Genomic DNA, 20,799 nt, shown 5'->3' with positions numbered 1-20,799 from the left:
ATTTTACCCTCAACTATTGACAATTTATTTATTTTATGAGAATCGTAAGTTTTCCAAGGCGGTATAGTCTGGCTTTAATAACTTGAACTCCTATAGGCCTGAACCATACCTAATTAACCATACCCATTTGTTGGAATAAAGAAAAACCGGTTTGCTTCGCATTCATCTTCTTTCAACTTAAGAGAAATGAAATCGCCCAATACCAAACGTCCTGCTAATCAGAGCCACCCTATATTTTAAGTTCAGTCTGGCAATCGCAAAAGGAAGAAAATCCAGTAGCAACAGAGGGAAGCTTTATTAACATTTTCCGGAAAGTTTCGACAATAATTTGAGCAATCACACAGTCTCCTGCATCCTGGAGTTTGTGGAGGCGGAGAGAAGGGGCGAGGACTCCTGTAAGACAGATACACGAAAGTAAGTTCTCTTTTAAGCATTTGTGCTGTCGCAGTAAAGATGCGCCGAGCTCAGATTTGTCAATTTGACAAAACTGAACTGAAAAGTATTTACAAAAACAAGTGACTGAAAATAATAAAATCAGCATTGTTAAAGAACATAAATCACTAAATTACTGCATACATTTCTTGGTGGCCCATGCAATATTTTTGCAATGAGGTCGTTTCCGAAATTTTAAAAGTATTTTTTTTCTGAAAGAGCATGCTTAAAAACATATAAAAACAGGATTATACCATTTTTAAAATTATTTGACGAAGTTTAATATTTTTTAACAATTATTTTAATTGGTGCGCGGATTCAATTTCATTTTTTACGTTTCTGTATATGACATCACAAGCGATGAAATGCCATTCACTGATGCCATTAGTGCAGAGCGCAATACGTAATTCGCTCCTTTACTCACATATACTGGCAACAATAAGCATTCACATACGCTTACTATCAACCATATCGTTGCCAAACCATGTGAGTAATGAAGCGAATTAAATATTGCACTCTGCACTAATGGCATCACTGAATGGCATTTCATCACATGTCATGTGCAGGAAGAGCGTTAAAAAGGAAACTGAATCTGCGCACCGATTAAAATAATTTTGTTTTCAGTATCAAACTTTGTCATTAAAAAAAAAAAAGGTCTAATCCTATGTTTTTAAGCGTGCTCTATGAGAAAAAAAATACTTTCAAAATTTCGGAAACAACCGCATTATTAAAAAACAACTACAAAAGATAATATAGTAACGCTGTAGTAACATGTGCGTACTACAATATTTGAACGCAAAGACAAGTATAATTGTACTTATTCTCAATGGGTAAGAAAACCTTCGTGTGAAGTGACAAATGAGAGAAAACGCCACTGTTACCAACCTCTGGATTCTAGATTTTCACATTGTAGCATGTAACAATCAATGTAAAAGATTTTCCGAAACAATTTATTATTGTTACTAATATTTTTATATCAGAAAACTTATTTCAATGGGAAAAGGTAAACACCATTGAGAAGGAATAGATGGAGAGAGTGCAACCCTACTATCCCGATACAGCAACAGTACCATGTGACTTGGGGAGCAATTTCGAGTTGACCGTAACCACTGAAGAAGTTTTCATTAGCTGAAGCCATGCATGATAACAACCAGGGCTGTGGAGTCGGAGTCGGAGTCGGAGTCGAAGAGTCGGAGTCGGATAGATTTTGGGGTAAAGGAGTCGGAGTCGGAGTTGTTCAAAAACATGCCGACTCCGACTCCGACTCCAGGCTTCTTATTTTCTTTCCTTTTCACTGATTCTTCTTGCATTTTTTAAAAACTGACTACCAATTGGTTCGATTACATGTATAAAAAGATACTAATGTGATACAATTACAGCCGTTATGGCAATCAGCTAGCTTGAGTGCTTACCGAACTTTCTGTAGCCGTCCCCTAGTTTGCTTGCTTTTGAACTTAGCTAATAGCAACTGTCAGCAAACGATTTTGTTGCCTGACATTTTCAATTAATCACTTTCAAATAAAAATAGAAATACAGTGTTTTGTTCGATCTCAGTTATAAAATAGTAAAAGAAATGTAACAAATTAGTAAGTCGAGGCCCGTAGCTAAGGTTAAAACGTTTAAGGGTGATCGGCAAATTCAAAAAAGTTATACCGCGAAAGCACGAATCCAAAAGATCCGATGAAATAATCTCATGTTTTTTTTTCTTTTTTAAGACTCTTTCTATAAGCTTGGTTCTCACTAAAAAGTATGGAACAAAGTAAGTGTAAATGATTTCTTGATTACAACACTCAATAATAGCAGTTAATCTTAAAATCTTCATATTAAGGTTAATTTTAAAGCAGCCAATAAAATTTAAATTAAAAATTTAGCGAAGAAGAAATATAGGTATAGTAAAAGCTATTCGTATAAATTTGTATACCCCCGTATTTTGTGTAAAATTAGCTCCTGACGTATATGTGCCCTATTTTCGCTGAAATTTTATTGATGAAATATAATTTAAAATATATTCGCGAAAATTTTCAGAATTAAAATATTTATATTTTTTTATAAACTCTGAAATTAACTTGTGGTGTCATCTACCAGATGGGTGTCACCCGGGGCAACCACGCCCTCTCAAGAACTGGGATTTAGAAAAAAAAGCTTTTTTTCTCTCAAGTTACAGCTTTCAAAAATTGAAAGCACACGATTTGATCAATATCAATTTGTTAAGCATTAAAAGGGGGGGGGGGGGGCAAATTACAGATAATCCTTTTCAAATTTTTTAAAAGGGATTTTTAAGTCATCTCACTTTTTAACTCGTAACTATTGGAAAATTTGATTTTTAAATTGAATTTCTAACGTTGTATGCGTCTTAGGTTTACAATAAAAAACAAAATGTGAAATTTTCATAAAAAGGAATTAATATTTAAATCTCTTTTTAGAGGTTTCTCCCCTTCCCCTGAAGGGAGAGAGGGAGTTGAAAAAATAAAATTAAAAATATAAAAAAAATACGGAGTCGGAGTCGGAGTTGGAGTCGGAGTCGGGCGTTTCAAAATACAGGAGTCGGAGTCGGTGTCGGAGTCGGCCATTTTCCTTCCGACTCCGCAGCCCTGATAACAACCTTTAACTGTAGAAGGGAAAAAATAGATTTATAGTAATAGTGCAGTATTCTAGCATTGTAAACTGTGAGGAAAAAGCCACACCAGGAGGTCCAGTAACTTTTCCCTAGCATGTACGAATGTTTTTTACTTCTAAATAAAGAAAAAATAACATTTATATGCATTCATCGAGTACATATTCCACAGTTGCCTATAATTTTTTAATTTTTGTACTTATTTCAACTATAAAATTTATTTAAAAAAATTGTATATCTTGAGTGCAAATAACATTTTAGTTCCATAAAAACACTTTTTACTTAACTAGTAGTTATTTTAACGGCTCTTAAGCATTTTGTGTACATTTGCTTTGTTGGCGAGTATCATCTCGCCAAGCTCCTGAGAACAGCAGATGCGCAAGAATAAAGATTTGCTATTTTTATGCTTCCAATTTAAATACTAGTATGCCTGCGTATGAAATCATTTCAAAACATTGATTACGATACGTATGAATCCATAAATTTTCAATCAATGACAGAACACTTTAAACTATTTGTACATGTCCGTCATTTTAGGGAATAAATATCGAAGTACATGAAAAATGCAGTTACATTATATTTTAAAATCCGGAAAGAAGTGGGGAGAGGGAGTTTGAATGGTATGCCTGTATTTGTATCCGTTATTTATTTATTTATTTATTATTATGCAGTAAAGGAGTTCGAGCCAGAGTTGCTCTGATTTGTAGCAACGACTTCATAATAAGCGCCGTCGCGTCGTCTGAAAAATATTTAATACCAAAAGAGCGATTGCGTGCCAAAACGCGACAACTTCCTAGCCAAACAAGTCACCTGACCTGGGAAACATTGTGTCCAAAGCTTATTTCACTGAGACATTTGCTATGGCTCCCTCCATTAGTATTCCTTCTCAATGGTAAACACATGAGGCCCGGTCGAAGTTCTCCACTGACCGGCCAGCTGATATGCTCTGGAGCTTTCACTTTCTGATGATACGAAGAACCTTTACCAAATCTGTCGCCATGTTACTAACTTGGCTATCAATTTTGTGGCCAAACCCCTTGTATAACAAAATTTTAAATCAAATTTAAGAAATTCTGTAAATGTTGACTCTTTTCGTGGGCAGGGTCAGAACAGGAAAAACAACCAGCACTTGCTATAATAACTATACGCAGTTCGTGTACAGAACCAGGGCTGCAGACCTACAGAGTGGCAGAGAAAACTCCGACTCTGACTTCGGGAATTTCAAACCCTCCAACTCTGACTCCGGTTCCTTTACCTCAAATTCTTGCTTGGGTTTATCAATAGATCTATTTCAAACAAATCTAAGAAGGTTCTTCTGTCTTTACATAGAAGTTTAGTAAGACCCCATTTGAAGTACGTGCTGGGCAGTTTTGGTTGCCTTATCTGAGGAAAGATATTTGTGTATTGGAAAGGGTTCAAAGAAGGGTAACTAGAACAGTAAGGGGACTTTCAGCTTTAGATTATGATACCAGACTCAATAGGCTTAATATGTATAGCCTGGAGCAAAGGAGGATCAGAGGGGACATGATTCAGTTGTTTAAATTTATCAAAATCAATCATGTTAATGAATTAAATTTTTGCACCGAAAGCAGGACGAAGGGTCATTGTTTTAAGCTATTCAAATCTCAGGCTAACCTGGAAATAAGGAAAAACTACTACTGTAGTAAGGTTGTGGGCACTTGGAACAGCTTACCGGAAGAGGTGGTTATGAGCAAGGGGGTGGATAGCTTTAAAAGGGCCGTTGATCTTCATTAGGGACTAATAAATTGACTAGGACCAGCCTAGCTGGGCCAAGAGCTTGTTGTTTGGTCGTCACATTTGTATTTGTATTCTGTCCGACTTTGACTCCGCAAACACTAGCAGAGTTGCGGACTTGGAGGGAAAATAACCGACTCGGTCTCTTGGAATTTTAAACCTCCGACTCCTGATTCCGAATCTTTTACCCCAAATTCAGCCCGACTCCAACTCTTCGACTCCGACTCCGCAGCCCAGTTCAAAATCTCAGAAATAGAAGGGTTAAAAAAAGATTGTTTTCTTTAAAAATTTTCTTATTGAGGAAGAAACAGAGGAACATAGCATTCTTTGATATGACACTTACTACACCGCTTTTTGATTTCTTGTGAACAACAGTGTTTCGTTTAGTGGAGAAAGATTCTCTTTGACTTAGTCTGTAGAGGGTTTCGTCGTCGAAGGAACTGTTGAAATAAAATTAAGAACAAATAAATAAATAAATAAATAAAATGAATTAAAAAAAAAGCAACAATACTATTATGGGATCTTTACAATCATAGAGGCTTGAAAATAAGCCATCATGGATTTCGATCTGGGCATATTGAACTCTGGTTTATTAATGTACGGATTTAAAAAACGATCTGATTTTTCGGATAGCCTGATCCTCCGATAGTGGTGAAACTTTTGAGAAGATGCAAACCTTCAGCCCCCTTGGAAGATCATTAAAATACTTGGTGGTAGTACCGTGCTTGGGAAAACTAAAATGAATCGCAACTTTATTTTTATTTTTTACTTTTCAATGAAGTCTCCGAAAACCTTCAAATTGAACCCGAAAGGGATTTTAAATACGCCATTGCATAAAATATGTTGTTCAACAAGATTAACAGCTTCATTAAAACGTAAAATGGTCCGCAGAATAAATATTCCGGCTATTAAATCCATTAAAAAATTTGTCTGACAACTAAGCAAAATAGAATTTTAAATCGTTTGAAATTCCATTTGAATGTAAAATAATCTGACAACTGCATTTAAGGTCATTGAAAGCTCTTTTAAAATGCAAAATAATACAAGAGAGGAATTTAAAAAGCTATTACAAAAAAAAGTCAACTATGTTTCGTATTTGGCTTATTTTTCTTTTCTTTTTTTTTTTTAAAGAAAACGAAGCTGTGCGTAAGCTAAACTTGAGAGCATTTATTTTAAAAAGCAACTTGCAACACAGCAGGGCACTTCATTTGAAAGAAGGTTTTCAAGTGGTAGTTTTTAGGCTTCAGAGATCAAAGTCGTACAAGTAAAATAAGAGCGCAAGGGCAAAAGAATTAAAAATATTAAATGATAACAACAACAGCGATGATAGTAATCATAATAATAATAACACAACAACAACAATAAGAATTACAACAATACTGATTTCACACAAAATATGTTGCTGTCGTCCCTGCCTGTTTTAAAGTTTTGCACTAAGGTTGTTCCATATTACGCATAGCGCAATCAGCATATCATGGGGAAAATAATTTTCAGTGATGTCATTTTTAATCAGTAAGCTGTGGAAGATGATCATTAAGTTACGTAGAATCAATGGCATGCGCAGAAAATCAGTATTTAAACATCCGTCTACCGTCTCCGTCGCAATCGATGTGTAACCAACATCATGCTGGTTTCCCCTCCATTATGCCGACGAAGGAGTGTTTGTAGCAGACTTTGATTCTATATACAGATAACTCTCGATTATCTGCGGAATTGGGTGGCACAAGTGCCGCGGATAATAAAAATCTCCGATTAACCTCAAAAAGGCTAAAATGAAGGACAAATAAGGTAAAAATTGTCCTTCCTCGAAAACTTCGCCGTATTGATGCATCTAATACTTTCTTCAAACAGTGAAAATATATAATACAGCTCAGGCAAAATGTTTTGTATCTTTGCATAACAGAACTTAACATTGATAAAAAATAAGTGTATGTAAGATGAAGAAAACATAAAATGAATAAATAAATAAAAAAAACAAAAGCAACTGAGTTTGAATTTACACTTTTTCGACAAAAAACTCATTGGCATTTGCTTTTTACTTCGAAAATACATGTTGCTGATTGTCGATTGACTCGCCGATAATCGGGAGTCTACTGTAATTTAGTTATCATCTCCTGTAACTTATTGGTTGACTCTCACTTATTGCCTCATAGAGAATTTTTTTTCACCATGATGTGCTCACTATATTATGGCGCAATATGGAACAGGAAAAAAAATAAAACCGCCAACATTTCTGGAACAATCTATAGGTAGCAACAGAGACGACGGCAACTATTTTCGTGGCCGCTGCACTGATTCAAATCCAGCGCTAACTTACGAATTTAATTTCGCATTACAAAACGCTCACCAGAGGCAGGTTAAGAACAGCAAAATCACAAGAAATATTCCACCCATTCCCACGATGACGTGGAACACGAGCCTCCGCTTCTTCCAGGGTGCCGCGTCCTCTGCGCCTGAAAAACCAAGAAGATGACGTCACAAGTCAGAATAAAAAACGACGACGTTTGTGTTGTAGTCGCAGCACTCTATTTAGCTTCAAAAGCATAGCTCTAGTTGTAAGAGGTCAGACTTAAGACGAGTTCATTGCTGCTTGAGAAAAAGGAGTGAAATTCATACAATGGGGCAAAAAACCAATAATCTCTGCAGCACGCTATTGGCTAGAGCCGCTATATAGTAGATACGCCGTCGTATCAGCTTAAGTTTAGCCATTTTGGATCGGATTTTTCATTGTTGCGCATTTAGGGTCACCACAGCAAAGTTTCGGGTTTTGCCAAATCAGCCAAAAATAATATTTTATTTGATAAACAATTCACGTGTGCAGCTAATAATCGCTCCAGAAAAGACAATCACGCAAACACGCGCTCTGATCCAAAATGGCTCATCTTAAGCTGATTCCCTCATACTACATTTATACAAGGTTTGTCCCAAAAGTAATGACCTTATTTTTTTTGCCATGCGAATATACTACGCACACCTGCGCGACCGTTTGGAAATGGTGGAGGGGACTCAAAGTTTTCCAGAGATGCCTGGTTCAGTCGTCTCCGAACTCTCGAATCGGTGAGAGGTCGTTTTTAGTGAACCTCCGCGCAGAGAACTCGTCGTGGTCTTATGAATGTTGTTCAAGGTTTCCAGATGCTTTCACTTCAGACCCCTTTTCACCCTTGGGAACAGGAAGAAGTCTACCAGGGCTATGGGGAACCTGTGGCACCGTTAAAACACCAGCCCGGGTCAGACAGGAGTTGACAACGAAGGCGGTCAAACAAGACTTTTGGCACAAGTTTCGCGAAAATGTCCCGCATGGCCATATCTTCCGTAACAATTCAATGAACATGTTTTCGGCAAATTTAATTGTTTTGACATCAAACGAAAACACTCATTTGGCGGCCTTTGTTCAATAAATCTCGCACACCAGTGACATTATTGTCCGTTCGCGATGGTGATGGACGCCCAGAAGGAGCCTCATCGGCAACTTCCTCCCGGTCTTCCTTGTGCAGCATTTTGACCTACTCCCGCCTTGTCTAGTGGTCCTAAAAACGACCTCCCATCGCTCCGAGAGTTCGTAAGCGACTGAACCAGGCATCTCTGGAAAGCTTAGAATCCCCTCCACCATTTCCAATCAGTCGCGCAGGTGCACGTGGTACATTCGCATGGCAAAAAAATGAGGCTCATTACTTTTGGTACAAACCCTGTGTAGGGCCTTACTATTGGCAAAACAAACAGGCTTCCCTCACACCTATTTGAAGAAAAAAAAACCGTTTATTCCATCGTCCATTCCAATAATTTGGTTAAGCACTATTATGTATCTATCTATCTATCTCTACCAATCTCACTACCGACGAAATTTTCACCTTTTTTTTTGATTGCCGAAAAAAACACGATTTTCTTGCGAGCCCTTTTTTACCTCCTTTTACAAAAAAAAAAAAAAAAAAAGGAAGTATTGTCTTCTCAAAAAAATTTTCACTCAAAAATCGACCTGAATTTCCATTTTACTCAACCCCGAATGAATGTTGAGTTTTTTTTTTTTTTTTTTTTTTCCGACTCGACCACATGTGGATAAGTGCCTAAGAACGTATAGACAAGCGAAATATCCATTTTTACGATTCCCGAATTAATTACAACAAGTTTTATCGTGACGTCTGTATGTATGTATATGTGCGGATGTGCGTATGTACGTCACATAACTCAAGAAAGTTATATCCTAGAAAGCTGAACTTTGGTACGTAGACTCCTAGTGGGGTCTCGTTGTGCACCTCCCCTTTTGGTTGCATTCGGTTGCTGAAGGGGTCTTTTGCCCCTTTTTGGGGGGAAATCATTGTTAATTTCGATGTAAACTCAAGGGTGTTATAATTTGGCGGACACTTGGTGATATATCGCGAGTTTTTTGGTAGATAAGTTTTGTTGCCAACTTGGCGACAAATTTGGCGATTTTTTTAAAAATTTGTTTTTGATTTGGCCACTGTTGGTGATATTTAGAGTAAACTTTTGAATCACATTAAAATTGCCAATAATGGGGAAATGACATTAAATTGGAGTAAAAGGAAATTATGTAATACACACATCAGCTTGTTTTCTTTTGCAATCCACACTTCATCGTAGTTTTCCTTTTCTACTTACTTTTACAAAAAAGGAAGTATTGTATTCATGAAAAAAAATTCACTCAAAAATCGGTCTTAATTTCCATTTTTCTCACCCCCGAATGAATGTTGAGTTTTTTTTTCCGACTCGATCACACGTGGATATATGCCTAGGAACGTAGACACCCGAAATATCCATTTTGACGACTCCCGACTTAATTACAAAGAATTTTCTCGTGACGTCCGTATGTACGTATGTATGTGCGTATGTGTGTATGTATCTCGCATAATTAAAAAACGGTATGTCCTAGAAAGTTGAAATTTGGTACGTAGACTCCTAGTGGGGTCTAGTTGTGCACCTTCTCTTTTGGTTGCATTCGGATGTTCTTAAGGAGGTCTTTTGCTCCTTTTTGGGGGGAAGTCATTGTTAATTTCGATGTAAACTCAAGTTGTGTTATAATTTGTCTGACACTTGACGAAATATCGCCAGTCTTTTAATCGCCAAGTTTTGTCACCAACTTGGCGACAAATTTGGCGATTTTTTCTTTTTTTTAAACTTGGTTTTAATTTGTTCACTGTTGGTAATATTTAGAGAGCAAACAATTGAATCACATTAAAATTGCCAATAATGGGGAAATGACATTAAATTGGAATAAAAGGAAGTCCTGTGATGCACACATCAGCTCGTTTTTATACATTTTTTACAGTGTTTTTCTAAAGGCTCAGCTCAGCAAAGAAAGGCTGTACATATGACACACGAGTCTTACCTAATTTAGGAAGAGATTCGTCAGTGGCATCACACATCCAGTATTCAGAGACGCACCGATTGTCTAGACAGAGGAACTGGTTGGACACACTGCACAGCTGAGGGGCATTAGCTGCAAGGAAAACTACATTAGAAGGTTTTTTTTTTTTTCACTGCGTGGCACTGTAAAGATCTCTAAATGTTAGCCTACTCATTTCCGACACTAATCGAACCTAATATAAACGATAAATTCAGTTTCATTGCAAAACTCGTTTCAAAGAAACATTGCAAAAATATTACATGTAACGAATGACAAGGGAATCCTCTATAAATACAAAGAAGTATTTGAAAAAAAAAAAAAAAAGAATTTGTTTCTGAAAAATTAAAATTTTTGCAATTGGGCAATTCCATGGTGTCGGACGTAAAAAATGAAGAAAAATTTCTCAGTTTTAATTCTATTTACCAAATATAAACTGTTCCAAAATGATTAAATTTATTTACAAGATACTTGCTACATCCCACTGAATAAAAAATCATGTTAGTTTTTCAAAATAGATCCCTAAAGTATAAATTAAAAAAATTTAAAGAGTTGGTGTCGGACGTAAACACACGAATAGTAAAATTAATGGTTCACTTAAAAATTATTAAAAGTCTGTGCCAGCTTAATTCTAAAGTATACTTATGATTGAAGCATATTTCACACTTTTCAAATGATATTATAAAGAATAAAAATATTTAAAAAATATTTTTAGCTTGGTGTCGGACGTAAATTTTCGGTGTCGGACGTAAATTGTTCATATTGGACATAAACTATTGCTCTTAAATACACAGAGCCCATGGTTTTGACACGTCATTATGCCATGGCCAGTTTTTGGTTTTTAGAAAGACAGAATCTGCGGAAAACTTTCGATAATGAAAATTTTGCACGGTATTCGGTATCTCACCAAATTTTCACTCGCTATGTATAAGAGTTGCTAAACGGTGTGCTAAGCATGCTAGCTTTATGATTTGATTGACTATCAACATAAAATGTGGCGAGATTTGGAAAATTGCCATAAAATCGCCAAAATGAAAAGTCTTCGTAACGCGTACTATTTTTCAGAAAACGTTACACGATGACAGACTGTAACCATCAATAAAGAATCTTTCGTAAATATGTTCCTCACCTTTTGTCGGTATCCATACTTGTTCTTGAGCACGCTGAACAAGATCTGCAGAACGCGGGAAAGGATATCCGCGAAACAAGAACTTCAGATCGGAAGTGATGTTCGATTGCATGGGCTGCGCTACAATCCAGCCAAGGAATAAACACCACACCAAAGACTGAATCAAAATTAAATCCATTAGCTGCAACAGACGAAAGATTTAACGACAGCTGGCGAATACAGCTGTTTGTTTTTAAGGAAAAACGGTCGTTCTAGGAGATTCTACGACAGGAACGACGCAAATCTTTAAAAAAAAAAAACAATCGATAAGGAAGAAAAGATGGTACATTCCCGTCATGCATCATCCTCGTATATCAAGCAAATTGACCCCCCCCCCCTCCCGTGGTATGATCGGTAAAACTGAAAGGTCTGTGTTCAAAGCCAGACTAAGGCATAGCTGTTGTTGACCGACATAGACTTCCTCCGTACATTGTAGAAACATGTGGGTTACTCTATCGTCCGCTATTATTTATATGAGGATATATTACAGTTGTGCAATTTAAAACAAAATCGAAGGAAACTAATAACAATTTTGTTATAGCCGTCATTTTGTTATGAAAAATTAATGAAAAAGCGAGTATAACGTGAAAAATAGTGAATTTTTAACCGACTTAAAAAAGGAGGCAGTTATCAGTTCATACCGTAGGTACGTTTTTTTTTTTTTTGGTCCACTCACAGCGTTTCACCCAGTGAACCGATTTTGATGATTATTTTTTTTAATGGATAGGGGGCAAGTTAACATAGCAAATTGGCGAGAATTTCATCATCCATTATTTGTAAATCGACATGTGAACCAAATGACCTTTTAATTTTCTACTACGAGCAAAGCCGTGCGGGTACCGCTAGTTTCAAAATAAAAGTAGCACTGTCCCATTCCTGCCGACTACCTCTTTCGATCTTTTCTCTAATAGAACTTTTTTTCATTGGGGGTCTTATTATTCTTAATTTCTAATGAAAAGACCAGCAAAAACATGTAGTCATTTTTTTAAATGTAAGATGAAAAGGCTTATACATCAGTAACAGAATTCGATAGAATCGAATACGATCAACTGTATCTACCAATAGCGCAGCGAGATATTTTCTTCGCCGCACCTAGAAGTTCATTTCTCGTGGCGCTACTGGGAGATAAAATTCACTGGTAAATATAGAATTCAATAGGGAAGTTGCAACCTATTAAATGTTCATATTTTGGCTATTGGATATTGTTAATTGACCCTCAAAACTAAAAAAATCACCATAGCCGAATTTTAAGACACCGTGGTTGATTTTTAATGAATTTTTAAAAATCCACGCGCAAAAGTGCGCGCTTCTGAAACGTCACGAACCTACGTCACAGGGCGCGAATGTGCAGCCTTCCGCCGAAGATCCCTTGTTTTCGCTAGGGACATTTTGAGCGCACTGATATTTTTATTCGTTAAAGCACAATCTAAATAATCTTCCTCGTGTAACATCAATCATTTTATTCGAATATTTCCGAGATGATGAGGGGTTTAATGTTCCAGAAACGCGAGGAGTTAAATGCGCGGAGATAAGCCTTTTACGTTTCGTCTTCGAAGTCGAATGCGTGACCTTCGGTTTCTCCCCTATCGAAAGAGGGCATGACGTCACTTCCTATGCCATTTGACGTCACAAAAGCTTGAACTTTAAAAATTAATTAAAAAAAAACTACTTATCGTATCGCAAAAATATTTTCACCTATGATGTTCATACATGTTACTCTATCACATAAAAATAAAATTGAAAAATCAAAAACTTCCCTATTGAATTGAACCATTTTTCCTAATATATGAGAAAATTAAAAACTCACAAAACATATATACATAAGAAATTACAGTGTAATTAATTCAACTAGTAATTATGACTTTATTTCTTCAAAAGCTGGCCCACTGCCACGGGTCAGATTTTATATGCTTGCGGACTACTTTTGGTCCACGGGCCATAGTTTGGAGATTCTGCTATAAACGAACACGCTTGTATATTCAACTTTATAAACTGACTCACGGAAGTCCTAAAACGGACTCCATGACTCTGCGGGGAATATTTTGATATTTGGGATCTTTCTTCATTGGCGTCAATTTTTGGTTCCAGTGCCTACACGAGAGGTATTTTTCGTTGTAAATCTAAACAAAGAGAACCGAAACATCTATTCACATACACTGTAAAAATTCAGGAAGATTTTCTGGTAATTGTTACTGTAAAATGGCGGACTTACAGCATCGCTGATTTTTACGGTAATTTATACCGGAGAAATAAGCGATCCCAGCGCCAATTGGTTGCTGTGGCCTACCAAGGAAACTGTAAAATTTTACAGTAACATTTGATTTTTACGGTAATAGTTACTGGCAACATGGATGCCAGTAACAATTACCGTAAATTTTCTGGAAAATTTTTAACAGTGTAGGGTTATTATAAATCAGCAGGGTTACCAAAATAAAATTACTTACGCCAAAAATGAGACGACCGCGGCAGATTCCCAATTATCGAAATATCCCCTACATCGCTGCAGGTAGAGAAGGAATTATCATACCATTCCAAATTAGTGAAACTATTCCAATTGCTTTAATCGCTGCAATCTTTTTTATGTCACGAACTTATTTTGGTCATTATCCGTAAACGTTACTTGTTTTGGCGACTTGTTTACTTTCCATCCTGGCGAGAATAGAACTATTGCTTGAAGAGACTGGTAATTATCTACAAATAGGGTGACGGCACCAGTAACAGACAGTCATAAGTTTGGATTAAAATAATAAGAATTTTAGACGGGTTAAACTAATGTTGCTGTGGCCAATGAATACGGTGCAGTCATCTATAGTGTGTGTGATCAGAGTGAATTTCATGAGTTAGTATGTATTTACAAGGCAGTAGTGGAAGGTTATGAATAGCTACCTCGCGCGAGGTTAGCTGGTGTTTCATGCTGCAGCTAGCTGGTTGCGTTAAGAAGGTGAGTGTTTTCAACCATCATTTTGCATTGTAAAATGTTGACATGAGAGCATGCTGGAGGTATTTTTTAATGTTTACACTATGCTCTTTTAAGTTTTCTCATCGTTTTCCACGTACAATCACTTCTAATTGAGTTTTATCTATGTCTGTTACTCATCCCCAGAAAATTCGCTTTTCTAGTAACAGACACCCATGTCTTTTATTGGTCCTTGAAGCCTTTTTCATTTTTATCTTTTCTTTCGCTCCAGATGAGGTTATTCATTGATTTGATTGTGCCTACTGGTTCTATATTGAAAGTCGAACATCGTGACCAGTGTCAGACAAATTGTCTGTTACTGGTCCAAAGGGGTGTCTGTTACTCATACCATATTTTTTAGACCCTCAGAATAGTGAATAAATCTCTTTTTTTCAGGTCAGGATGCCCCCCTCCCCAGCCAGGAAATTCTCTTACAGTGAAGAAAACATACAAACTGCTTTATTGGATGTAAATAGTAATGGTATGAGTGTTGCCGCTCCAGAAAGGAAAAATAGAACCCCACGAGTTACACTTTTGAACAAAGTGAAAGAGGTTTACCCCAGCATAAGAAGGATAGGTCCAGACCTAGTGCTTTCAAAGGATGAGGAGAAAATACTCGTACTCCGGATAGCCTCATCATCTAAAGCAGGGTTTCCGATATTAAAAGAAGAATTTTTAGACAGTGTGCAGCTGCTCTTAAAGGAATTGGGGAGAAATAATTCTTTTACTGATGGAAGACATGGGAAATCATGGTACAAAAATGGTTTTCCTCAACGTAACCCTTCAGTCGCTCATAGGATAAGTGAAAACCTCACATTCTCCCGTTCAAAAGTAATTACAGAAAGCCTAGGCAACTGTTTCAAGACCGTTTACGACTATTTAAAAGACAACAATTATTTTGGCACTTTAAAAAATTCAAATTGAATTTTTAATTGCGACGAAACTTTTTTTCTCAACCCAAAGGTATCCCGAGTGCTTGCAATGAAAGGTGACAAAAATGTATACCAAGTTTTGAACAATGATGAAAAAGAATGTGTCACAGTTTTATTCACTGCAAACGCTGCTGGGCATCTTCTACCACCAACAGTGATCCATAAATACTTAAGAATCGCAGATAGCATTAAGTTCAGTCTAGGTTGAGGATTAGAAAAATTGGTTTCAGGGTGGATGACAAGCGAGACGCAGTTTGAATTTTGGCCAATGTGCTTCAGCCATGGCTAAAAACTCGAAGGCTGAATTCAGTTGAGCAATCATGAATTGCTTATTGTTCTCATTTGACATTTGAATGACGTTCCTATGATTTTATTCCCCCCCCCCCTTCCTCTGCAGCACCACCGTCGCCCTGCACCTCCCGATACTGCTCCTCTAACGAAAACCTTCAGTTTGCGTCCATATCCTACACACACACAAATACATACACACACGCATGCCTACACACATGAATTGCTACACACTGTCGCATACATATACACACACGCCTACATACACAAACGCGCGCGTACATACATACACACACGCACACGCCTACACAAAGACACACAAGCCAACATACACACACACACACGCCTACACAAAGACACACACACGCCTGCGTACACACACACACGCCTACATACATACACACACACGCTTATGATTGCGAAAAACATAACTTGAATTTAAAATGACAAAAATTCTTTTTTTTTTTTGTGATGAAAATTTTCTAGTTGGGTAGGTACTCAATTATTGTTCATTTGAATTTGTACTATAAAGAAAGAACGTTTTCAAATTTTTAAGAGAAAAATGGAATTTTGACTGTTACTCATCCTCTTAGCCTGTCTGTTACTGGGTATCATTATATTTTTCGGTGTCTGTTACTGGAGTTCGGAGCTTTCCTTGAAATTTAGCAAATAAAAATAGAATTGACTAATTCAGAGGATCCAGAAGCAGCCAAACGTTAGATGAGATGTTGTTGCATGGGATTAAAATAGTTTTAAAAATCTAATTACATTTAAAGAGTCAGAAAATTGAGTTAACCTGAGAGCGATGTCTTAAGCATGTCTCTTACTGGTGCCGTTACCCTATTTGGCAACCCTAGAATTTGGAAATTTTAAGTTAAGCCTTTATTTTATTTAGCGGATTTTTTTTTTCATGTGGATGAAACTGAGTCGTTTCTAATTCGCAACTCCAGAGCTCGAATACGCTACCTTGCGGTGATTAAAAATACTAAAGAAAAAGGTAAAACATTCCATTCCACGTGTTTTCTTTGGGGTAAATTACAGGCTTCAGACAGTTTGTGGTGTAATGTAATTTCAGAAGAATGGAAATGAAAGCTTCCCACAAAAACGATGAAAAATTACTGTCATTCACTAAGCGTCAAAGCAAGTTATAAGTTACGGCGTTTATTTGTTTTACCTTTTTCATGCGCCATTAGACAGTGGCTGCCGCGTCCCCTATAGTTTATTGGAGTTGCAAATACCTTGTTTTATTTAAAATGTATACAATAAATTTTGAATTTTTAATTGCATTGATTCTGGCAACATTTGATAAACACTTTGTTATGATTAATTTAATGGCGAATTTTTTTTTAAAAACGAGCCAAATTTTCTTTGTCACAGTTCGTTATGCCTTGTATATTTGAGTTACGATCATTTAGTCGCTTGGCAATAAATAAAAAAGCGTTTGATGACTTAATTTATTACTCGACTGATCATTTATTTTAATGAGACTTTCAATGATATTTAATGGTTTGTTTTGTTTCTCAGCTAGATTATTTTAAATTTTAATAATTTTTGTTGGCCCAATTTACTAAGTGAAACTTTTTATGCGAGGGCTTTGAAATTCTGAACGGCAAACTTTTGTGTGACTGAAGTGACGTAGATATTTTGTGTGACGAAAAGTCGCACATGTGCTCTCTCGTTACAATGGCAACATCTATTTGAGCAGTGGGAATTTCTTTCACCAATTTGGCATGTCATATAACATGTTATGATAATTCCCCTAAATTACTGCAGAACGAATTACAGAGAAATATATCACCAAAAATTCAAACATTGCCGAAGGGGTTGATCTTAAATTTCTCATATCGTCGCCTCAGAGCAACAGTGAGATATCTTCGTGTTATTTCGTGGATTAGATATCTTACTGTTGCTCTGAGGCGACGATATCCTAATTTTAAAACAGTTAATATCCCCAAAAATAGCAGTGGAAAAATAAATGTCTCAAAATGTTACCATAGCAGTAGAGAAATTTTTAGAATCGGGGGTTCTTGGTTTTTTCTGAAGTCCTTTCTTTTGATGAGAATAACGAACAAATCGAAAATGAAAAGCAAACGGATGTCTAATGCATTTAAAAATCCAATTATTATGATGCATTATCAATAGACAAAGGCGCATATATATCCTCAAACAGTTTCATTTTGAAATTTTAAGAACTTTTCTATGAGTAGCTTTAAATTTAAGGCCCCTATATATATAGCGGCTCACAATCTGTGTTCTGTGATTAGGCTCTGCGTGGTAGAGCAAGAGCCCGTGAGCGCCAGACCTACATCATATTAAGGCCCCTCTATATAGCGGCTCTACATCATAATAAATAAAGGCCCAGCATGTTTCTGCTTAAGCACATCACAGAAAGTTAGAAAGGTTCGCTATTATTTAAACTGAGTTACGCTGGCTTTGGTAAGAAACAGGTAGTACACGTTGCGTCAAAAACTGAGCCATTCCATGTCCAGGGACTTCGTCGTCTCCACCCGACCATCTCGGATTTGAACGAATCTTTTTGGAGGTGCAGACATGCCTTTGAAACTAACCTATACAAATTTTCATATCCCAAAGACCCAAATCCTAAGGATCTAGGATCAATAAAAAAAAGGGGGGGAGGTCTCCAAAATCGCAGATCAGCTTTGTGAAACGAATTGCCATGTTTAGCGCAGTTCATACACTAGATACCATTTTGGAGCGCACTTTTTACTTTTTGAAATATCCTACATCCTCATTTTTATATTGGAAGCAGAAAATGTGCATAGGTTAGTTTCAAAGGCATATCTGCACCTCTCTAGTACATCCTCTCAATCGGAGGTGGTTGGATGTTGACCACCAGGTCACGTGACATGGAATGAATCTATGATGTTTAGTTTTTTGCAGCAATTTTATGCACTTTTGCTACCTGTTTTCAGCCACAGCCAGCATGACTCAGCTTAAGTAATAGCGAATCTTTCTTACCTGCTGTGTTGTCCTTTCGCAGAAGCATTTTCGGCTTTTACACTATGGCGTAGGTCTGGCACTCATGGGCTCTTCGACTATAGCTTTCACACATTCACAGCATTAGGATGCAACCAGGTTAGGTGTTTGCCTCAACTACAGAAAATTAGAAGTTTGCTAAGTTTTTCCGAATACTTTTTAATATAAATCTCAAAGATGAATTTCCAAATATTGAAAAGAATGTTCTACAATAAATAAATATTAGTGGGAAAATGAAAAGTGGCACGACCCTGTCATAAGCTTCAATTAACAAAAACGGCAGAGTAACATTATATTTGATAAGGATTTATATATATATATATATATATATATATATATATATATATATATATATTGATATGCCATCAAGTTGCATGCATCGCACTTTAAAATAAATTTTCCTTTTGAATTTCGTATGCTCTGTAACCTTCGGGAACCTATGGATTGTAGTCAGCTGAAGCGCAGCCCCAAGAGCCTGAGGGAACGCTAACTATGGGAGGCAAGAGACCGAATGGATCGATAGACTGTTCCCACTGATATTCTTTTGTTTTCCATGTTATTTCTTTGTTCATTTAATTTGTTTTGAATATGTCAGTATTGTCTTTTGTACCCGCAATTGGAAATTAAAAAAAAAAAAAAAAATGATGAAGCAGAAGTTGTGCCAAGTCACCGACTCTTGGATGTGTGTTTTTCACAGGACTGCGGAGTCGGAAGGAAAATGGCCAACTCCGACTCCTGGATTTTGAAACACCCGACTCCGACTCCAACTCCGGATTTTTTCAAAAAATTTTTTTTGTATTTTTTCAACTCCATCTCTCCCTTTAGGTGAAGGGGGAAAATCTTTAAACGGAGATTGAAATATTAATTCCTTTTTATGAAAATTTCGCATTTTGTTTTTTATTGTAAACGCAAGACGCATACGATGTTAGAAATTCAATTTAGAAATAAAATTTTCCAATAGTTACGAGTTAAAAAGTGAGATGACTTAAAAATCCCTTTTAAAAATTTTGAAAAGGATTATCTGTAATTTGCCCCCCCTTTAATGTTTAACAAATAGATATTGATCAATTCGTGTGCTTTCAATTTTTGAAAGCTGTAACTTGAGAGAAAAAACGCTTTTTTTCTAAATCCAAGTTCTTGAGAGGAGGTGGTTTGTAGGATTCGATCGATGCATCGGCATGGCCGATGCATCGGCGCCGATGGTTCAACAATTTAGCCATCGGCATCGGCTGCCGATGCTAACTTGCAGGAAACATCGGCCCATCGGCCTTAAAAACATCGAAAAGCCGATGGAATTGGCCGATGTTTTTGAAAAAAAAAAAAGGACCTTTGTTGTTTTACTTTTTAATACAAAGTAAAGGGAGTTATTGTTTTCAAACAAAATTGTTTACTTAAATTTCAGTATGAATTTCTATTTTAGTCACTCCTGAAAGAGTTTTTAATACTGCGTTCAGGTACCAAACAATTTAATTATTGCGTTGTTTCTTGCGGCCGGATGTACGTACATATCTCTTATAAGACATAACTCAAAAATGGTAAGCTGTAGAAAGGCTAGATTTTCGCATGTGGGATGTGCGCACGTTCTAATCGTGCACTTTCCTTTTTGTTTTCGATCGGGTGTTCTAAAAAGCCTATTAACTGATTTTTTGTGGCTATTACAGGGACGTAACTAGAGGGGGGCAGACGGGGCTTGTGCCCCGGGCGCCAGATTTTAGGGGCGCTAAACTGACAAAGTAAATGCTCAAATTAGTTTTTGTAAAAAAAAAGAACAAATTATTTGCAGTATAAAAGAAAAAACTCTCAGTGCGGGCGCAGGCAGAAAGCTTGCATGGTTTAATGGGATAAAGAGTGGTAAAGATGGACCGAAAGAGAGCGAGGATGGCGCAGTAAATAGCATGTAAGTATTTTCTTAGAGTGACTAGTACTTGTTATATCTTATTTAAAGAACTTCCCTCTCGGAGGAGGAATATAGGAGCAAAGCTATGAGAAGTACAAAACAGCGGAAATACTCAAATGTCATTTTTGTACAATTTAACGTCATAAAGCTGCCAACATGATGTCTTCCTATTATTTACAATGACAACAGCTTGTCTACCCCATTGGCATAAGGGAAAATCGTTACACTGTTCCATTGGCCTAGTTTAGTTTACAATTTTTCTCATTCTTGGGGAGAAAATCTCGCACTAAAATATCGGAGATTCAATTTAAAGTGCGAGAGGGTGTGCCCATTTTTGTTTAGAAAATACTAAGGTTTTTAGAGATAAATTCAGCTAAAATGAGAAATTTTAGACTTAGTTTCGA

At 36.7% G+C, this 20,799-nt stretch overlaps 1 protein-coding gene across 1 annotated transcript; it reads right to left on the bottom strand.

Moving 5' to 3' along the window:
* Positions 1-277: 277 nt before the first annotated feature.
* LOC129234456 (uncharacterized) lies at positions 278-11,449 on the bottom strand. Its single transcript, XM_054868458.1, has 5 exons — positions 11,287-11,449; positions 10,143-10,253; positions 7,149-7,254; positions 5,145-5,241; positions 278-393 (listed from the first exon to the last, which is right to left on the bottom strand). The coding sequence occupies exons 1-5, from the start codon at positions 11,396-11,398 to the stop codon at positions 337-339; spliced, it is 483 nt and encodes a 160-aa protein (XP_054724433.1). The 5' UTR covers positions 11,399-11,449; the 3' UTR covers positions 278-336.
* Between the last annotated feature and the right edge of the window lie 9,350 nt (positions 11,450-20,799).

The sequence above is a fragment of the Uloborus diversus genome, chromosome 1 (assembly GCF_026930045.1).
Source record: "Uloborus diversus isolate 005 chromosome 1, Udiv.v.3.1, whole genome shotgun sequence".
Classification (NCBI taxonomy): Eukaryota; Metazoa; Arthropoda; class Arachnida; order Araneae; family Uloboridae; genus Uloborus; species Uloborus diversus.
Note: the sequence above shows the minus strand (reverse complement) of the source record. Positions and strands in the feature narration are given on the sequence as shown.